The sequence below is a fragment of the Podarcis liolepis genome, assembly GCF_965112155.1.
Source record: "Podarcis liolepis genome assembly, chromosome: 11".
Lineage (NCBI taxonomy): Eukaryota > Metazoa > Chordata > Lepidosauria > Squamata > Lacertidae > Podarcis > Podarcis liolepis.
In genome coordinates this window covers 17,028,812-17,051,298 of record NC_139565.1, presented here as the reverse complement: position 1 = coordinate 17,051,298, position 22,487 = coordinate 17,028,812, and the positions used below count along the sequence as shown (strand labels likewise).

General features: G+C 45.1%; 1 protein-coding gene across 3 annotated transcripts in view; it reads right to left on the bottom strand.

Moving 5' to 3' along the window:
• MARCHF3 (membrane associated ring-CH-type finger 3) overlaps nucleotides 1–22,487 on the bottom strand; it is a 176,291-nt gene that overhangs the window by 2,351 nt on the left and 151,453 nt on the right. For all 3 annotated transcript variants that reach the window (XM_083464642.1, XM_083464644.1, XM_083464643.1), the window contains one exon: nucleotides 22,111–22,320. In XM_083464642.1, the coding sequence (XP_083320768.1) occupies nucleotides 22,111–22,320 (210 nt within the window). The remainder of the gene's footprint in view (nucleotides 1–22,110; nucleotides 22,321–22,487) is intronic.

Here is a 22,487-nt window from a genome sequence, read left to right as displayed (position 1 = left end):
ATTCACTCAGCAAATCCTGTGAGCTGAAGCCCTGGGCAAAGACTTCTGCTTGCACAACAGGGCTTCCCTCCCTGTATTCCCCCCCCCCAATGGCTTGGGGGAAGAGGGGGGAGTTCTTTGCATCTGGCAAGCTAAAATGCTTGCACTGATAGGATGATAATTTCACCCAGTACCTTTCAACCATCAAATGCCTGGAAGTCAGTAAGGGAGACAGATGCACTTCACTAAGGCGGGCCTTCACAAATGGGGACCTACCACCCAATCGGCTCTGCCATGGGTCAATGCCTATTGGGCAGCCCCCAGTGATGGCACCACCAATCAAAGGTTGGTTCTATGCTCTATGTCAGGGACGGGAGATTTGGCTCTCCAGGTGATACTGGGCTCTAGCTCTCATCAGCTGCAACCAACATGGCCAATAGTCAGAGATGGTCAGAGTTGCAGTCCTACAAATATTCCCCACCCCTGCTCTAAGTCTGTTCCAATCCCAGGTCAGCCAAAATTCCGCCAGGATGTATAGCCCAACTTGTTCTTGTTCCATGTCCATGTATTTTAAATTATTTAATTTAACAACAACAACAACAAATTTATATCCCAGCCACTCTGGGCAGCTCCCAACAGAATATTATTATTATTATTATTATTAATAAAGTGATAAAACATCAAACATTAAAAACGTCCCTAAACAGGGCTGCCTTTGGATGTCTTCTAAAAGTCACATAGTTGTTTATTTCCTTGACATCTGATGGGGGGGGCGTTCTACAGGGTGGGCGCCACTATTGAGAAGGCCCTCTGCCTGGTTCCTTGTAACCTCGCTTCTTGCAGTGAGGGAACTGCCAGAAGGCCCTTGGAGCTGGACCTCAGCATCCGGGCAGAATGATGGGGGTGGAGATGCTCCTTCAGGTATACTGGGCCGAGGCCATTTAGGGTTTTAAAGGTCAGCACCAACACTTTGAATTGTGCTTGGAAACATACTGGGAGCCAATGTAGGTCTTTCAGGACTCGTCTAATATGGTCTCGGCGGCCACTCCCAGTAGCCAGTCTAGCTGCCGCATTCTGGATTAATTGTTGTTTCCGGGTCAGCTTCAAAGGTAGCCCCATGTAGAGCGCATTGCAGTAGGACTTAGTACATTAGCTTTCCACTCCCAGTTCCACATAACACAACCAATAAATGCGTATTAAGAAACGGAAGTACATTCAATCCATATCGTGGATTGCCACTAGAAAAAAAAATCCCCTCTGATGAGAAACAAATTTTAATTTGCTAACAGCCTCAAAATTGCTATTATTAGATGCCAAGGGGAGGAAAAAAGCAACATCCCCTGATATGATGTAAGGCTTCTAAATAACAGGGGGACCCTCCAGAAGTAGAAGACTTCCCACTTCGTAAAAATGATGGTCAACTGTTAAAAAGGAGACTGACAGGCTGGAGTGGGCAGATCTTGCCAGATGTGTGGGGAAGGAATCTAAGAGAAATGAATGCTTGAATATGGCTAAGTGGTGTCACTTGTGCCCACTGCTGCCAGTGGTCAGTGGTCACCACTGTCATTGGTCACCACTGTCATGAAACCCCCAGGTGGTGCGCTAATAGGCAATGCAGCACTCGGTTGAAAATGATTCCCCATTTTAAGCCAAAAAAATAATATAAAAATTAAAGTGATTAGGGTTGGGTTTAAAAAAATATTCAGTGCTTGCAGCTGCCTAGTTCACAGTGGCCATTGGGCTTCCATGTTCTCCATCATACTGATATCATTTTGTAGGGCGGTGACCACCTGGGTACAATTTAGGATGTAAAATTCTGGCTGGAAAAACCTAGTGGTGCCTCTTGAAAAAGCAGGATTTTCTCTTTAGATCGCCATGCAAGCTCAAGCAAGGCTTCTCCAGGAATAGCTGCTTTGTTGAGCCAGGCTCCAAGTGGCTGCTCGTTTGTTTAAGACATTTTCACAGGATATCCTAGTTAAGCCTGACAGCTTGTTTACAACGGGTTCTTGCCTTCAGGCACTCTCCAAGTGATGTCAGCTACTGAAATTTCAGCAGCGGCCAGGACAGCTCAGCCTCGCCGTTTCGCCAGCAAGCTCTCTGGGCAGCAGCTGCAACTTGCTCAAGTCTTAGAGAAATAGTTCACAAACCCAAAATGTGAAGCCTAACCATTTCTAAATTCCCCTTTGAGTTTTCTGAAACACTGTGCAGTATTTCTGGCGAACTATCAGCCATTCTAGGGAGATGTAATTCTGTGCAATCTTGCTGAGGCGAGGCTCAATGAGCCAAGGAAGGATTTGCCCCTTCAATGCTTAAAAAAACCACACACCCCAGAATCTTGGATTCAAAAGCTTTCCTGTGCAGAACAGAGACGAGGTTTGTGTGTTGATCGTGGAAACAAAGATGAGATTCATTCAAATGGAGAAACAGCAGTCTCTGTGGGAGACAGGATCTTATTTAAGGATGACGGAAAAGAGCTTCTCTGCAAATGTATGGGTCTCTGTTCCTAAAATAGTTACTTCCACTAAACTCTTAAGTTCAATGGGCTGCAGTAGTGCATTGATCACCCAGAGGGCAGCTTTTGAAGCAGCTGGCCCCTTATCTCTCTCGCCCTGACCTAGCCACTGTGATCCATGCGACGGTCACCTCCAGACTGGATTATTGTAACTCGCTCTACGTGGGGCTGCCCTTGAGACTGACCCAGAAACTCCAGCGGGTACAGAATGCCGCAGCGAGACTCCTTACGGGGTCCTCGCTGCGAGATCACATTCACCCGGTGCTATACCACCTGCACTGGCTCCCGGTGGAGTATAGGATCAAGTTTAAGGTGCTGGTTTTAACCTTTAAAGCCCTATACGGCCTAGGACCCTCGTACCTACGGGACCGCCTCTCCTGGTATGCCCCACAGAGAAACCTACGGTCTGTAAATAAAAACATCCTCAAGGTCCCAGGCCTCAGAGAGGTTAGGCTGGCCATAACTAGAGCCAGGGCCTTCTCGGCTGTGGCTCCAATCTGGTGGAATGCTCTGTCACAAGAGACTAGGGCCCTGCGGGACCTGACATCTTTCCGCAGGGCCTGCAAGACAGAGTTGTTCCACCAGGCCTTTGGTCAGGGCGCAGCCTGACTCCCTCCTCTGGCAACCTGCACTGCACTTTGGTTGCCATCAATTTGATTTTAATTAATTTTTATAATGAAATATTTTAGAATGTGTGATTATTCAATTATATGGTTATTTGATTGTTGTTAGCCGCCCTGAGCCCAGCTTCGGCTGGGGAGGGCGGGATATAAATAAAATTTATTATTATTATTATTATTATATGCATCACTTGGTGTTGGCATACCCTCCAACATTTATCCGCTCAAAATACAGTAGTAGCTCTGGATACGAACTTAATTCGTTCTGGGGGTCCATTCTTACCCTGAAACATTCACATCCAGAGGTGCACTGTTCTGCACAGGCTTGGGTGGCAGTAGCCCGCTCCTGTGCAGGAGCTGTCGGCGGAAACCTTTACTTTACTTCCGTGTTTGCCGCGTGCATAGCCTGAAGCATTCACAAAGGGGGTGGTTCATATCCAGAGGTACCACTGTTGTTGTTTAGTTGTTTAGTCGTGTCCGATTCTTCGTGACCCCATGGACCAGAGCACGCCGGGCACTCCTGTCTTCCACTGCCTCCCGCAGTTTGGTCAAACTCATGCTGGTAGCTTCAAGAACACTGTCCCACTATCTCGTCCTCTGTCTTCCCCTTCTCCTTGTGCCCGCCATCTTTTCCAACATCACGGTCTTTTCCAGGGAGTCTTCTCTTCTCATGAGGTGGCCAAAGCATTGGAGCCTCAGCTTCAGGATCTGTCCTTCCAGTGAGCACTCAGGGCTGATTTCCTTCAGAATGGATAGGTTTGATCTTCTTGCAGTCCATGGGACTCTCAAGAGTCTCCTCCAGCACCATAATTCAAAAGCATCAATTCTTCAGCGACCAGCCTTCTTTATGGTCCTGCTCTCACTTCCATACATCAATACTGGGGTACCAGTGTAGGGACAACCTATTCCATAACAATGATGGCGATGGTGATTTTATTATTTAAACCCTGCCCATCTAATTGGGATGCCCCAGCCACTCTGGGTGGCTTCCAACAGACAACTCTGTTAAGGGAAGTTTTTAATGTTTGATGTTTTACCATATTTTTAATATTCTGTTGGGAGCCGCTGGGGAGTGGCTGGGGATGTCCAGCCAGATGGGCAAGGTATAAACAAAAAATTACTACTACTACTTCTAAAGGTTGTCTAGTTACTTATCTCCTAGGCTCAGGCGTCACATGACTCCACACCCTCCAACATTTCTCCAATGAAAAAGTGGGACATTCCGGGATCAAATCAGAAACCAGGGTGGCTTCTAAAAGTCTGGGTCTGTCCCTGGAAAAAAGGGACCCTTGGAAGGTCTGTGTTAGGGACAATGTAACTTTAAAAAACACACCTTTTAATGGCATGGTACCCAAATACCATAAATAACACCTGAAATACAGCTATTAACAACTATTGGTTTTCTCTACCATACCCTCCAACATTTCTCCGATGAAAATAGGGACATCCTAAGAAAAAGCAGGACATTCCAGGATCAAACTGCAAACCGGGATGGCTTCTCTAAATTAGGGACATCCCTGGAAAATAGGGACACTTGGAGGGTCTGCTATGGTAACCATTCCTCTAGGCATTGCCATTACGAAACTCAGAAATGTCCTGAGCAATTCATTTGGCCTCAACTTATCTGTGGGTATCTCAAAGCCAAAATTAAATGGGTGCCACTGGGTGGCAAAGTTTAATCAAGCACCCATGGATTCAGCTATCCTCCTGTGATCCAACTGGCACACAGAACGCTTCTCTCTGGCCAGTACTCAGTTGTGGCAGCCAAAAGCACTGCAAGGCAGCAAATGGACTATTGGAAACAGAAAAGCCAGCACATTTTGGAAGCTAGCAGCCTGAGGTCGCTACCAAATTTAAAGTTTGGCTAGCTACTTTCTGTGATTATTTGGCCGTGTGTGCGATTAGGCAGCGTGGATTATCGGAGCTGCACTCGTGTCTTTCCTGCCGAAGAGTTTTTAATGGGCTAAAAATAAGCCCCATACAACATTTGAAACCAAAGTGCTCAGGGAATATTACAGTCGAATGTTATGAGTGTTTGTCCGAGCAAAGGAACAATTAGATTCGCCTATAACGATCACTGTGTAGTTTGGGGTCACCTGCTGGGCCATTGTGAGTGAATCTAAGAACAATGATCTAGTGTCAATACTTTTAAGCAACAGGACCTAATGAAGCACACTGAAATATCAAAACGCGGCATGCAGCCGGACAGAAATTGAGATAGGGCTTGAAAACATCTATATAGCATCCCAGGAGGTTAGTTGTACCGAGCCTTGCCGGTGAGATCAGTCGGTGAGATTGTGGTGCTGATAACGTCAAAGTCATAGGTTTGAGCCCTGTATGGGCATATATTCCCGCATTGCAGGGGGCTAGACTAAAATATCAGGGGTCAGCAAACTTTTTCAGCAGGGGGCCGGTCCACTGTCCCTCCGACCTTGTGGCGGGCCAGACTATACTTTTTGGGGGGGAAATGAAAGAATTCCTATGCCCTACAAATACCCCAGAAACGCATTTTAAATAAAAGCACACATTCTACTCATGTAAAAACACCAGGCAGGCCCCACAAATAACCCAGAGATGCATTTTAAATAAAAGGACACATTCTACTCATGTAAAAAACACGCTGATTCCTGGACCGTCCACGGGCCAGATTTAGAAGGTGATTGGGTTGGATCCGGCCCCCGGGCCTTAGTTTGCCTACCCTTGGGCTAGATGATCCACGGGATCCCTTTCAACTATGATTCTATGACTTTGGGGCAACTATGTTGACCCATTAGGGGTTCAGCTGGCAAGCAGATCAGAATTGCCTCCCATCTCAATAGTGAAGACCCCTATACCAGATCAAGGCAAGTCATTCCATACTCTGCTCAATAGTGCCTTACAGAACAAGACACATACAGTTGTACTTTGGATCTTGAACGCCTTGTGACTTGAATGTTTTGGCTCCCGAACGCCGCAAACCCGGAAGTGAGTGTTCCAGTTTGCGAACAATTTTTGGAAGCTGAACGTCCAATGCGGCTTCTGATTGAGTGCAGGAAGCTCCTGCAGCCAATCGGAAGCTGCACCTTGGTTGTCAAATGTTTTAGGAAGTCGAACCAACTCCCGGAACGGATTCCATTCGGCAACCAAGGTATGACTGTACTTGAATGCGAGGGTTGGTTTGCCTGTAGGGCGGCCTCTAGACTGGACAGAGAGTCAGGTGAGAGTAAGGCTGAGGCTCGTACCATCTCCCATTATGTACAGAACCTTTGTCAACCACAGCCTTTACGCTTGGGCCTAACAACATCTGTGCCCCACTTTTCATGGATGAATCATGCCGGTTGCCCTACTATGCACTAAAACTTCCATGCGCAGTGGAACGCAGGAAGTTGTCATACACGGAGTCGGGCAACAGGTCCATCTAGCTCATAATGGTCTGCGCACTAGTAATGGTTCTCCAGGATTTCAGCCAAGGGAAAGTCCCAGCTCCAGTGGTGTGGCGTGGAGAAGGGGGCCACAGGGGCGGTTGCCCCAGGCACAAAATTTCAACCCCTGGTGCCGCCTCAAAACAGCCTCATGCTTCCGTCTCTGGGTTCCACCGAAAACAACTTCTCAATGAGAACCAGGAATGACCTCTCCAGACAACATGATTCTTCTTTTCTTAACCCTGCACCTGTGATCTCCTGGGTGATGTGGACACCTTAGGCAGTTGCATGTGCATGTGTACTCCATGCATTTCCTTCCCACCCTGCTTCTGTGCAGCCCCGGGCACTGGTAAGCCATGCTACGCCACTGCCCAGCCCTACCAGGAAATGTTAAGCATTGAATCTGGGCCTTTTCTGCATGCAGGGAAGATGCTCTACCACTGAGCTATGCAGCCATTCAGTGGGGGAAGTGTGTGAGTTTGCAGCTCCCTCCAGCGCATAGCCCACATGCTCGGGCCACGTGTCGCATAGTTTCCTATGGAACTTGTTCCCATTATATATGTTTAGCACTACAGTGTACAAGTCCTCTGTATACACACTGCGTCCTCTTATTATATTGCCAGCTTTGTGTTCCAACAGTTATGTATGTTCCCTATTAAATTGAGCCCCTGCTGATACACAACGAAAATCTGAAATCTCTTCCTCGCCTGAGCTGGAGAGCACATTGCCTCATTAATAAAGCCCCCTCCTGTTGGACTTAATAGAATAGGAATGGAATCAGATCTCCCACTTGGCTGCAAAGACAAGCTATAGGTTACCATGCAATTGATAATTTATTAGAAGTACACTCATCTATCTAGTATTCGTATCAGGCTTATGACCACGATATATAAACATGGGAAACAATGCAAAAAATATGTGCAGCTTATAGATATTTTGTTCCTGGCTGAAAAATACTTTAAAAATATTAATCTCATGAGTTATTTTAAGATGCAAATTATTCTGAGGAGTTGCACTGATAAATAGTTGTTAGCATTCGCAGTTAAAATGCATATTCACCTGAGCAGCGATTAAGCATATTCAGGGTGCAAGTTAAATACTGTGTTTCAGGAAAGAACTCCTCCTACATCACTCCAAGTCACTAGCAGCAATTTGGGAGACATAATAAAAAATAGGAAGCTTTCAGGGCCCAGAGAAAGAGCGGCCTGCACCCTATAGTTAAAATGTCAACTTAAGATGACATTTACAGTCCATGGAGTGCAGCAAAGAAGCAGAGGAACATTACTGGAAAATAGAAACCATCAGTGATAAAAGTGTTAATATGCTCTGTATGCTCTTAATGTGCACAGAGTAATAGTTCCACAGCCCTTTTCTTTGAACAGCTATTTTCTGGAGAGAAGAGAATCCGTTATGAAAGGCTGACCACCATGTGAATGCTTATTAAAGGAATATAATATACTAGAGAAATATGAAAAAGATCTGTATTAAAAAGAGGTATTACTTTCCCTCCTTTGTTACTTGCCTGTTTTTTCAGTGTCTATATGTGTTGTGTTGTGTTGTGTTGTGTTGTGTTGTGTGTGTGTGTGTGTGTGTGTAGTTCAAACAGCTTAGTTCCCAAACATTTTGGCTCCTGAACATCAAAAACGAGGAAGTGAGTGTTCCGGTTTGTGAACTATTTTTGGAACCTGAACGTCTGATAGGGCTTCTGTGGCTTCCGATTGGCTGCAGGAGCTTGGCTGTAGGGTTGGCTCTGCTATTAGCGGGGGCACGATCTATGGGGTCCGGAGGGCCGAGGATCCCCCAATTGTGTGTGTGTGTGTGTATACAATGGTACCTTGGGTTAAGTACTTAATTCGTTCCGAAGGTCTGTACTTAACCTGAAACTGTTCTTAACCTGAAGCACCACTTTAACTAATGGGGCCTCCTGCTGCTGCCACGCCGCCGGAGCACAATTTCTGTTCTCATCCTGAAGCAAAGTTCTTAACCTGAAGCACTATTTCTGGGTTAGTGGAGTCTGTAACCTGAAGCGTATGTAACCTGAAGCGTATGTAACCCGAGGTACCACTGTGTGTGTGTGTGTGTGTGTGTGTGTGTGTGTATAATTTAGTTTTACAAATTAAAATTCACATTCAAAATCATGAATTATGAAAAAATAAACAACGATTCAACCAAATCTCTGGATTCCCCGCCCACTCCTCCATGGGTTCCGTCGATAGTCCTTTTCCGCTGCATATTTTAAGTCACTCCAATTTTTAAATATCCCATATATCCCTAGTTACATTACAAGTGTTATTCAAATCCTGCTAAAGAGCTCCGCTGTGTACAGTGGTCTCCAAGGAAAGTTATAAATTCCCCCCATTCTTTATTGAGATTCTGTTCTTCCTGGTTTCTGATTTTCCCAGTCATTTCCGCCATCTCCGCGTAGTCCATCAGTTTGGTCTGCCATCCCTCTCTGGTGGGAACTTCTTCTTCCTGAGGACCCTCTAAATTTTAAGCAGAGAGATGGGCCCCATCAATATTCCTTGGCCTACGACAGGCCTCGCCAGCCCTCCCCCCCGGCTATGACAGGCCCCACCGGGCCCCACCAGTGGCCGGCCCCATCAGACCTCCTCCTGCCACATGACGTCAATTATGTGCACTGGGCCACCCTTAAGTTGGGCGGAACCCATCCCCTGTGGGTATTAGGCAAAGTGATGCAGGTGCAGATATTGGGGGACGGAGCCTTCTATGCCATGGGGCCCATCCTAGGCCCCCTAAGCTAGCCTACTGCCCTCAAGCGAGGAGGTTGTGGGGTGCTGTCACAGCAGCTGTGATGAAGCAAGATTCAGTTGCCAGCCTGATAGGATCCTGTACATGGAAATGGCGAGATAAGTGGCACCATCATGCCCATCATCTCAGGCAGGCCAGCGCTGGCAGATGGCACTGTTTTATTTTAAGAGATTCTGCGTCTCCACAAAAACCTTTCATATTTTGTCTGGGATCCTTAATCCACCCCATTCAGAGTCCCCGAGGTGAACGGCAGCTCTTAGCACCACTTGATATAAGGCAATTACAGAAATGGTGATTGCAGAATTTTCCATCCCTCTTAAGAGCCTGCTATTTTAGGGCATCGCAAGTACGATCGGCATTAAAATGTTGCAGCGAAGAGTGTTCTTGTTCATTGTTCCAGGCAGTCAGACCACACCCTCCTCCAGGACTATCCATTCCACTTCTCCCTCCATTTTCTATGTGCCCCCCCCCCAAATAAAAGCACTCCGTGGTTATTGAGCACATTCAGTTCTCAATGAGCTGTTTTCCCCACTCAGAATGACCCCCCCTTTTAAGGGAGAGGTTAATTTCTGCAAACTTTAGGATTCCTCCAAGCCAGAAACTACCACCTGCTTGTGTGCAGATGGTGTCAATTTAGCTGCATAATATTTCGTTTATAACCCTTTCCCTTTGTATTTAGAGGTCCTATTCCTCCCTCAGCTTGGCAGAAAGTGAAAATAGTTGTTTCCAGGAAAGCTGCCATTGTCTCACAGCTATATGGGTACTGAAGTGACAATAGCTAATATCACAGCTTCCTTCCCTGAAAACCTTTGCTGGTTGCAGAGATAAGGCTGTTGTGTCGCAAGCTGCTGTCGTGTTTAGGTGTTGAGATTTCCTTAAGGGAGGGTGGACCAGGTCAAACTGAAGGCTATAAAGATTTCTGCAGCGTCACAAACTGGCAGAGGGAACAGGGCACCAGCCACCCATTGATTTATGTTGAGCATTATGAATGCTAGACAACACAAAGAAATAACAGCCCGTCTAAAATTAAACGGTTTAACTTATGCAGAGGTTGCGCAGCTGACAGGCACCAATTTCTTTTGGCTACTTTGGAACATTTATTTCATTTACTTGGTCTTAAGGTAAATGCCAAAGATGCAGTTTTTGAAAATCAGACAGGAAAGGACTTGAAAAGCAGAGCAGGAAAAGTACAGAGCAAGTGAAACTATATATATATATATATATATATGCCTAGACACCCCAACTCTTACACGGGAAGACACCCGAAGACACCAAAACCTGCATTCCTGTACCCGTGAAAATCTACGAAAGCATATATATATATATATATATATATATATATATATATATGTTTTCGTAGATTTTCACGGGTACAGGAATGCAGGTTTTGGTGTCCTCGGGTGTCTTCCCGTGTAAAAGTTGGGGTGTCTAGGCGACGTTTCGACGAGGTCTCACTCGTCATCTTCAGGCTGGTGCTTTCGGCTTCTTGTTACTGGAACAGAGCGGGATCTCAGTGTTTGAGTTCCTATAAATACTGTAGAGGGGTGTGGTGTATTGCCTCAAAAGTTCTGGGCAGAGGGGAAGTTCCCAGGCTAGTGTTCTTTTCTTCTTTTGTTCCTTAATTACTTGAGGGATATCTTGAGTGATTTCTTGAGTGATATTCTGAGTACCACTTAGGTGGGTCATTAGGTGTGGATTAGTTGCTAAAGCCTTCGTGTCTTGACCTCTTGAATTTGTGAAGAGTTTTTCTGGGAAGATGGCTGTACTGCACTTAGTTGTGCTTTGGCTTGGCTTCGTGTATAGGGGCGAGCTGTGGTTTTGTGCCCTGTGCCAGCCAGATCTGTGTAGGGATTGCAGGGGGGTGCAGCATCCGGAGGTGCCACTATGGTTTGGTTACTGGATGGTGTCTGTAATTTATCTGTGGAGAGGGTCTGGGTTTGGGTCTGGTGTGGTTGATTGGTGGTGGCGTTCTGTGTGCCTCTGGATCTGGTGTCGGTTTTTGTGGGGAGGGCTAATTTCCAGATGTCTGGCAGGCGGGACGTGTCGTCACGCTTGTTCATGTTGTGAGGGTGTTTCTCTATCTCGATGGCTTCCATGATTATTCTCTTGTGGTGATGTTCCATGTTAAAGAGCAATTTGGAATCTGCAAAATTAATTTCGTGTCCTGTTTCTTTCATGTGTTGGAAAAGAGAGGAAGATTTTTCTTCTTTTTTGACGGCATTCTTGTGTTCTGCGATACGTGCATTTATTCGTCTGTTTGTTTGTCCAATGTACGTGGCTGGGCAGACTTTGCAGGGTATTTCATAGACCCCTTGGTTTTCCAACTGGATTTTATCTTTGGGGTTTCTGAGGATATTGGCTATTTTTTGGTTGGTGCAAAAGGCTGTTTTGATATTGTGTTTATGGAGGATTTTGCTAATTTTATCTGTAGTGCCCTTGATATAAGGAAGGAGGGCCATGCCATTGTTTTCTTCCGTGTCTTGGTTTTTGGGGGGTGTTTCTTTTTGGATTAGCTTCTTAACCCTGTTTTGCTGGTATCCATTGGCGATTAACACATTTGAGAGATTCTGTAACTCAGTTGTCAAGTGGTCTTTGTCAGCCAGGCGTTTGGTTCTGGAGATGAGGGTCTTGGCTACGGAGTTTATTTGTGCAGGGTGGTGGTGTGATTGAGCATGTAAGTAGCGGTTGGTGTGTGTTTTTTTCCGGTAGATAGTGTGTCCTAGGGAGCCATCAGGTTTTTTGTAGATTAGGACGTCAAGGAAGGGAAGCTGGTTGTTGGCTTCTATTTCCATAGTGAATTGTATTTTGGGGTGTAGGCTGTTGAGATGTGTGAGGAAGCTATCTAGTTTTTCTTTCCCGTGTGGCCAAATTACAAAGGTGTCGTCAACATATCTGAGCCAAAGTTTGGGTTTGTGTTCTGACTTGTCTAAAGCATTGGTTTCAAAGTGTTCCATGTACAGATTTGCGATGACCGGTGAGAGGGGTGATCCCATAGGTGCTCCTTCTATCTGTTTGTATCTTTGTCCATTGTGGATGAAGTACGTGTTGGTTAGGCAGTGGTTGGTCAGGTCCAGGATGTATTCGGGGGGATTGTATTTGTTTTGAATGGCTGTCAAGGCTTCATTAATGGGCACTTGTGTGAAGAGAGATACAACATCGAAGCTCACAAGTAGGTCATCGGGCTGTAGGTTTTGCTTCTTTATTGTTTCTATGAACTGGAAGGAGTTTGTAACGTGTGAAGAGATGGATTCTGCATAGGGCTGAAGTTGCTTAGCGAGAAATTTAGCGAGATTTTGTAGAGGTGAGCCTATGGAGCTGACTATTGGTCTGAGTGGTGTTCCTTCTTTGTGTATCTTGGGGAGGCCGTAGAGTTTGGGGCATCTGGATGATTTTTCTCTGGGGATGATTCTTAGCTGGATTTCTTCACTGATAGGAGAGGCTTTTATTTTGGATTTGGTGGTTTTTTCCAGATAGGTGGTGGGATCTGTTTTTATAGGTTGGTAGGTAGGGTCTTGGAGTAGATTTGATAGTTTTGCTTGGTAGTCCGATGTGTTCATCACAACAGTGGCATTACCTTTGTCTGCTGGGAGAATGATTATGTTGTTGTCTTTCCTCAGGTTGGTGAGTGCTTTCTGTTCTTCTTTGTGTAAATTGCTTCTGGGTGGTTTGCTGGAGCAGAGGATGTTGGTGACTTCAAGTCTGATTTTATTGGCTTCATCTGGGTTGATTTTGGTTAGGCTAGCTTCGACTCCGCATATGATGTTTTCCGTGGGGATGCGTCTCGGGGTAACTGCAAAGTTGAAACCTTTGGAGAGTACTTTGGTTTCAGTTGAGGTGAGGATCCTGTCTGATATGTTATGTACTGTTTGTTTCATGGGTTGTTGTGGAGGGTGGCTGGGCTTCTGGCGTCTCTCTAGTTTGTGGAGTTTGTTGGTGTGTGTGTCTGTCTTATGTGAGGTCTCAGTTTCAGCTCTCCAGACGGCTAGTTGTTTGCATTTGTCCCAGAGTGCAGGGTGGATTTTGTTACAGAGTTTGAGGTGAAGAGTGAGCAGATCTTTGTTGGTTTGGTTTAGTAGGTATCTTTTCTTATGTAGTTCGTTTCTGATTAGGGATAGTTCAGTTCGTTTCAGGATCCTTTCGGTAGCTGGGGTTTTAGAGTGGAATTTAAGTTGGAAGCATGTGGGAATTAAGTTGTTGTCTCGGCAGTTGCGTAGGAACAAGAGATCACATAAGATGGTGGCTCTTCGGATTTCTAGTTTCTCGTAGGTTCTTGTCAGCTGGAAGGTTTCCTCCCCGTAGAGGTGAGATATTTGTTTTCGTAGATTTTCACGGGTACAGGAATGCAGGTTTTGGTGTCCTCGGGTGTCTTCCCGTGTAAAAGTTGGGGTGTCTAGGCGACGTTTCGACGAGGTCTCACTCGTCATCTTCAGGCTGGTGCTTTCGGCTTCTTGTTACTGGAACAGAGCGGGATCTCAGTGTTTGAGTTCCTATAAATACTGTAGAGGGGTGTGGTGTATTGCCTCAAAAGTTCTGGGCAGAGGGGAAGTTCCCAGGCTAGAACACCAGCCTGAAGATGACGAGTGAGACCTCGTCGAAACGTCGCCTAGACACCCCAACTTTTACACGGGAAGACACCCGAGGACACCAAAACCTGCATTCCTGTACCCGTGAAAATCTACGAAAACAAATATCTCACCTCTACGGGGAGGAAACCTTCCAGCTGACAAGAACCTACGAGAAACTAGAAATCCGAAGAGCCACCATCTTATGTGATCTCTTGTTCCTACGCAACTGCCGAGACAACAACTTAATTCCCACATGCTTCCAACTTAAATTCCACTCTAAAACCCCAGCTACCGAAAGGATCCTGAAACGAACTGAACTATCCCTAATCAGAAACGAACTACATAAGAAAAGATACCTACTAAACCAAACCAACAAAGATCTGCTCACTCTTCACCTCAAACTCTGTAACAAAATCCACCCTGCACTCTGGGACAAATGCAAACAACTAGCCGTCTGGAGAGCTGAAACTGAGACCTCACATAAGACAGACACACACACCAACAAACTCCACAAACTAGAGAGACGCCAGAAGCCCAGCCACCCTCCACAACAACCCATGAAACAAACAGTACATAACATATCAGACAGGATCCTCACCTCAACTGAAACCAAAGTACTCTCCAAAGGTTTCAACTTTGCAGTTACCCCGAGACGCATCCCCACGGAAAACATCATATGCGGAGTCGAAGCTAGCCTAACCAAAATCAACCCAGATGAAGCCAATAAAATCAGACTTGAAGTCACCAACATCCTCTGCTCCAGCAAACCACCCAGAAGCAATTTACACAAAGAAGAACAGAAAGCACTCACCAACCTGAGGAAAGACAACAACATAATCATTCTCCCAGCAGACAAAGGTAATGCCACTGTTGTGATGAACACATCGGACTACCAAGCAAAACTATCAAATCTACTCCAAGACCCTACCTACCAACCTATAAAAACAGATCCCACCACCTATCTGGAAAAAACCACCAAATCCAAAATAAAAGCCTCTCCTATCAGTGAAGAAATCCAGCTAAGAATCATCCCCAGAGAAAAATCATCCAGATGCCCCAAACTCTACGGCCTCCCCAAGATACACAAAGAAGGAACACCACTCAGACCAATAGTCAGCTCCATAGGCTCACCTCTACAAAATCTCGCTAAATTTCTCGCTAAGCAACTTCAGCCCTATGCAGAATCCATCTCTTCACACGTTACAAACTCCTTCCAGTTCATAGAAACAATAAAGAAGCAAAACCTACAGCCCGATGACCTACTTGTGAGCTTCGATGTTGTATCTCTCTTCACACAAGTGCCCATTAATGAAGCCTTGACAGCCATTCAAAACAAATACAATCCCCCCGAATACATCCTGGACCTGACCAACCACTGCCTAACCAACACGTACTTCATCCACAATGGACAAAGATACAAACAGATAGAAGGAGCACCTATGGGATCACCCCTCTCACCGGTCATCGCAAATCTGTACATGGAACACTTTGAAACCAATGCTTTAGACAAGTCAGAACACAAACCCAAACTTTGGCTCAGATATGTTGACGACACCTTTGTAATTTGGCCACACGGGAAAGAAAAACTAGATAGCTTCCTCACACATCTCAACAGCCTACACCCCAAAATACAATTCACTATGGAAATAGAAGCCAACAACCAGCTTCCCTTCCTTGACGTCCTAATCTACAAAAAACCTGATGGCTCCCTAGGACACACTATCTACCGGAAAAAAACACACACCAACCGCTACTTACATGCTCAATCACACCACCACCCTGCACAAATAAACTCCGTAGCCAAGACCCTCATCTCCAGAACCAAACGCCTGGCTGACAAAGACCACTTGACAACTGAGTTACAGAATCTCTCAAATGTGTTAATCGCCAATGGATACCAGCAAAACAGGGTTAAGAAGCTAATCCAAAAAGAAACACCCCCCAAAAACCAAGACACGGAAGAAAACAATGGCATGGCCCTCCTTCCTTATATCAAGGGCACTACAGATAAAATTAGCAAAATCCTCCATAAACACAATATCAAAACAGCCTTTTGCACCAACCAAAAAATAGCCAATATCCTCAGAAACCCCAAAGATAAAATCCAGTTGGAAAACCAAGGGGTCTATGAAATACCCTGCAAAGTCTGCCCAGCCACGTACATTGGACAAACAAACAGACGAATAAATGCACGTATCGCAGAACACAAGAATGCCGTCAAAAAAGAAGAAAAATCTTCCTCTCTTTTCCAACACATGAAAGAAACAGGACACGAAATTAATTTTGCAGATTCCAAATTGCTCTTTAACATGGAACATCACCACAAGAGAATAATCATGGAAGCCATCGAGATAGAGAAACACCCTCACAACATGAACAAGCGTGACGACACGTCCCGCCTGCCAGACATCTGGAAATTAGCCCTCCCCACAAAAACCGACACCAGATCCAGAGGCACACAGAACGCCACCACCAATCAACCACACCAGACCCAAACCCAGACCCTCTCCACAGATAAATTACAGACACCATCCAGTAACCAAACCATAGTGGCACCTCCGGATGCTGCACCCCCCTGCAATCCCTACACAGATCTGGCTGGCACAGGGCACAAAACCACAGCTCGCCCCTATACACGAAGCCAAGCCAAAGCACAACTAAGTGCAGTACAGCCATCTTCCCAGAAAAACTCTTCACAAATTCAAGAGGTCAAGACACGAAGGCTTTAGCAACTAATCCACACCTAATGACCCACCTAAGTGGTACTCAGAATATCACTCAAGAAATCACTCAAGATATCCCTCAAGTAATTAAGGAACAAAAGAAGAAAAGAACACTAGCCTGGGAACTTCCCCTCTGCCCAGAACTTTTGAGGCAATACACCACACCCCTCTACAGTATTTATAGGAACTCAAACACTGAGATCCCGCTCTGTTCCAGTAACAAGAAGCCGAAAGCACCAGCCTGAAGATGACGAGTGAGACCTCGTCGAAACGTCGCCTAGACACCCCAACTTTTACACGGGAAGACACCCGAGGACACCAAAACCTGCATATATATATATATATATATATATATATATATGTTCACTCCAGTGGTTTCCTAACTGGGGGCAGTCAAAGAGCTACGCACATGGCATTTCTTTAGAAAGTTACATATTTGGAGGGGACCGAAGCAAATCAGGTTTCAAATCATTTGGTTTACTGACTGGAGGAGACTGCTTGCACTGTAATCAGAAAGCCGGTGACTTTCAAAGGCTGGAACAGATAACAAACAGTGGGGTGGCGGCAACAGAAAAATGTTAGTGTGAAATTGCAGACTATGAAATTGGGGAGGCAGATGGAGGCAAAAGAAAATAAGGTCAGAATTACACCTGGTAAGAGTCTTACAGCACAACCTAATAATAATAATAATAATAATAATAATAATAATAATAATAATAATAATAAGGATGATGGTGGTGGTGGTGGTGATGTAAGGTAAAGGACCCCTGGATGGTTAAGTTCAGTCAAAAGTGACTATGGGGTTGCAGCGCTAATCTCGCTTTCAGGCCGAGTGAGCCGGCATCTGTCTGCAGACAGCTTTCCGGGACATGTGGCCAGAATGACTGAACCACTTCTGGCACCATGGGACACCGTGAGAGAAACCAGAGCACACAGAAATATCATTTACCTTCCCACCGCAGTGGTACCTATTTATCTACTTGCAGTGGCCTGCTTTCAAACTGCTAGGTTGGCAGGAACTGGGACAGAGCAAGAGGAGCTCACCCCGTCGCGGGGATTCAAACCGCTGACCTTACAGTCAACAAGCCCAAGAGGCTCGGTGGTTTAGATCACAGCGCCATCCGCGTCCATAATAATAATAATAATAAAAGTAAATCCCTCCTCATCTGACTGGGCTGCTCCAGCCACTATATGCAGCTTCCAACATATACAAAAACCTAATAAAACATTTAAAAACTTCCCTATACAGGGCTGGCTTCAGGTTGTCTAGTTACTTATCTCCTTGACATCTGAGGGGTGGGTGCCACTACCAAGAAGGCCCTCTGCCCGATTCCCTGTAACTTCACCTCTATCAGCTGATTGTCTAATTTTTCAATGTGAGATACTTTCATTAGTTTATTGTTTACAGGGCTACATTTCTTACATCTTCTGTTAGTGAATTACACACCATGTTTTGATGCCAGGAGCCACCTTGAAGATGGTTTACTATGGAAAGGCAGCATTCAAAGACGCAAAGATGGCGATAAGTTTTAAAAGTTGGATTTTCTGAGATATTGGGGGGGGGGGGAGTAGAGACAAGAAGTGGTGTTGTGTTAATGACATTGAATGGATGCTCTGTAAAAGGTGAGTGGAACTCACTGTGGCTGTTCCCCAGTAAGAGCCCAATGTAAAAGCTGCCAGAGTCTTCTGGCACCTTAAAGGCAAAACAGATTTATTGTCACATAAGCTTTTGTAGACTAAAGCTCACTTAAGCAGATATATGAAGTGTCATTCTCATTTTGCGGGGGGGGGGGGAGGGGGAGGAATGTGAACGGTGGGTCCAAAAGATCACAAAACGCAAGAGGCACAGTCACAGAATGTCAGACTGTATCTCTCACGGCATGACCTTTTGGTCCTGCTGGTTACTATTTTCCTTGTAGGTCTCTCTCTCTCTGTAATTTCTCTCTCTCTCTGACAACTGAGGATAACACGCCAGGCATCTTTGAAAGCTTATGGCACACTAAATCTGCTAGACCTGTAGATATGCCCATAAAAATCACTAGCCTATCCCCCCCCCCCCAATACTAGCCAACTAAGAGACTTGTAACCTACATTCTCATCCTTCATAGCCATTGTAAAAATGCTGACTATTCAACTTGCACTGGGTAGGATGACAGATGAGAGACACATCACTCTACATCCTGTTTGCCATTTCCATGCTGGTCATGGAAGAACTTTACTCCCTGGATGGCTAGCACAGAAACCAGGTGGGCTTCTGGGGGAGGTATGGAGATTCCTCTTCTTCCTTCTTCTTTGGCAATCACTTGTAGCCGAGTAAGATTGTCTTCTGTAAACACAGTTTTAACAATGAGTCCATAAGTGACTGTGGAGGCCAATGCTGGAACCACACGTCCTTCCACAGTGTTGATCACAGTGTGGATTTGCCAAGCATGCCTTCCTCTTAGCACGTTTCTCCCTCGCGTCCTGAGTTGAAGTGTCTTCAAAGCCCATGACATCTTTGGTAAAGGCTGTTCTCCAATTGGAGTGCTTGCAGGCAAGTGTTTCCCAATTGTTGGTGTTTATACTACATTTTTTTTAAAGATTTGCCTTGAGACAGCCTTTAAACCTCTTTTGTTGACCACCAGCATTACGCTTTCCATTTTTAAGTTCAGAATAGAGTAGTTGCTTTGGAAGACAATCATCAGGCATCTGCACAGCATGACCAGTCCAACGAAGTTGATGTTGAATAATCATTGCTTTGACACTGGTGATCTTTGCTTCTTCCAGTACACTGGCATTAGTATGCCTGTCTTCCCAAGTGAAGTGTAAAATTTTTCGGAGACACGGTTGATGGAATCTTTCGAGGAGTTGGAGATGGCGTTTATAAGCGGTCCATGTTTCACAAGCATACAGTAAGGTTGGTAGTATAACAGCTTTGTAAACAAGCATTTTGGTTTCCCTGCGAATGTCCCGGTTCTCAAACACTCTGCACTTCAATTGGGAGAAAGCCCCACTCATAGAGCTCAGGCGATGCTGGATTTTCGGCATCAATGTCGGCCCTTGTGGAAAGATAACTGCCCAGGTAGGAGATGTGATCGACATTTTCCAATGTTACACCATTGAGTTGGATTTGTGGTGCTGCAGAGGGGTTATTTTGTACTTGTTGGTGCAGCACTTTGGTTTTGGAGATATCTGTGTCTCCGTCCACTAACCCACTCTTACTGCGTGGAATTCCCAAGGCTACTTTAAGATGCCACAATATTTTTCGTTCACAAAACTCAAAATACCTATTTAATGCAGGGATGGGAAATCTCAGGCCTAGGGCCCGAATGGGGCCCTCTGTTCATTCTTTGGGACTCTTCATGCCACAGCCTCCTTGAGAGATTCTGCCTGGCTGGAATGTGTCCTTGAACTATGATGATGCCCACTTGCTTCCCTGAACAGAGGCCGGGGAGATATGCATCTGTACAGAAACTTCTGACATTGGCGTGGCTCAAAATGTAGGCTTTTGTGCTCAGATAAGAGTCGCGACTGTTGGTCCACCTGCCTCTCACTCTGCCCACCAAAGAGATCCAGTCCCCGCATGAGGGAATGCACCCAAAAAAGGATCCCACCCTCGATTTAGTGTGTCAACAGGTTAGTTATTGCACATTGCTGAAAACCTGAACATAGATGGAACTCACTTGTTTCCATTACTACAACTTTGATTATTACAACAGGCAGGGTGCATGGAGGAGCAGATCAGGTACTGCAAAATTTCAGGTAAGGAGAAGCAATTTCAGGGATGTCAGTTTTTGCCTTTCATATCAGGGTATTTCAGATGTGATGTACACACAGTTTAAACTTGCTATCTCATAGTAACACACACACAAAAGTGCAAGTATTGCAAGTGCAACTTCAAAAGCACTTCTACTTCCATGTCAAAATGCCTGTGGGGTGCTGACCTCAGACTCTCATCTGCTGCAACCAACATGCCTAATGGTTAGGGATGAGGGGGAGCTGGAGTCCAGAGGTTTTTCCATCCCCATCCCTGCTTTATGAGCTGCTCCTTTCCCCAAATCCGTGTACCACAATAAGACATCTTCCAGGCAAGAGAATTCAGTGCAATTTCTCCATGCCTGTGCATCAGACTGGCAGTCCCCTGGAAACAGATAAGGCCAACTTGACGTATTCATGTATTCTGTCTCCAACGAACTTGTGATCGAGCTGCCAACCTTTCCCACAGATTAGAGGAGCAAGTTCAGTCAATGACACCAAGTCACAGATGTCTAGACGAGGAAACCAGATTGTATTTTTAAAAGTGCTAGAACTCAAATTAGTGCAGTAAAACCCCCCGCAAAACCACCCTTTCAACACTGTAACAACATTATCATTGTCTAACCTACAGTGTTAAGCAGACTTGTTATTTCTGAACATCACTGAGCCTTGGAAAAGGTTGACTTTTCGGCACTCCATATCAAAGGAATGAGAACGGTTCAGTTCTTTCCCACTGTAGTTCGTTCAGTGCATTCCAGGTTGCTCTTGCCCAGTGTCAACAGAAGACCTATTTAGGGAGACTGAGAAAGGTCTTGTGAGCTTCTTGTCCTGAGGCAAGTTCAGCTGTCTTGCAGAATTTGCATTAGAATAAGAAAGCACACTTGTCTCAAGCGTTTTTCTTCCAACACCTACTAACTGAGGAAAGGAATGTATGCTGGGTGGGATCCCTATACTCCAGATTTTATTTTGCATTTAGCTGATATGGAAAGGTATTGTTTTGTAGGAGGGAAGCATCCACCTCTCCTTTGCGTGTACACATCGGAAACTGAAGTGCCCTGCCTCTTCAGCCCATTTTTCCAAGTCCATTCAACTTCTCCCTTCTCTAATTAGAGTCTGTCCAAAGTTCCTATGTTTAGAGGCTAACTTTACATCTCTCAGGTGCCAAAATCCCAAAGGAGCAGAAAAGACTATTGATGTATGCGACCACGGCTGCATGGATGTTACTGGCCCAGAGATGGAAAGAAGATAAAGTCCCTACCAGAGAAGAATGGCAGATGAAGTTAATGGACTACGCTGAAATGGCTAAAATGACCGGAAGAGTCAGAAATCAGGAGGACCAAAATTTTAACAAGGAATGGGGGAAATTTATAACTTATAAGACCACTCTAAACAGTTAAAATCGTTAGTAGGATTGGAATAGCAATCATAGTTTAAGGTTGATTCTCGGCATAATGGAAGAAGTAAAAGGTTTGGATTATCATAAAATATGTGGGAGGAACGGATTAATAATAGGACCCACATTGGGGAGGATGGTAGTCTAGGATATTCCTTGGAATCTTGTTTTTATGATTTATTTTTGATATATTTCTGTAAATTTTTAAGTTGAGAAATCAAATAAATAAATTTATAATAACTCTACATCTCCGCAGTCAAAATCAAAGTTACAAAGCTGGATCCTCTTTTGATAAGACAAGAGTTGTGCGGGGTGATCTTTGAACACTGCTACATCATGGCGACATGAAAAAAACCATGGCTCTCCAATCTAAATGAAAGTTAACAACAAAACAACAAAGAAAGAGTACTTACTAGTGTCCAAAAGAGGTAAATTGTGAAGAGTGCGACAGTGAGTGCAATGAGGCCAACAGCTTCTAGCCTACTACTAAAGTGCAGGTGGTCCACTGCTCCCCGAAGACACAGCCAGCCAGAGATGGTAGCCAACGGAGTAATAAACAAGAAGCACACCATGTCCCCAAACAAAGTTCGTTTCTCGTGCTGGGGGCCGGGATTTCTTAGCCACTGTAGAAAGAATTAGCACAGAATAAGTCTCAACAAAATCAATGCTTTCATCCGGATAACTTGGCTCCCTTCCCTTAACACAACTCACAACATTCCACTGTCTTTTTATTTAGTTCTCTGCTCTGTTTGTAAAACGGATGGTTCAAACAACCCAAAACACAAGCCAG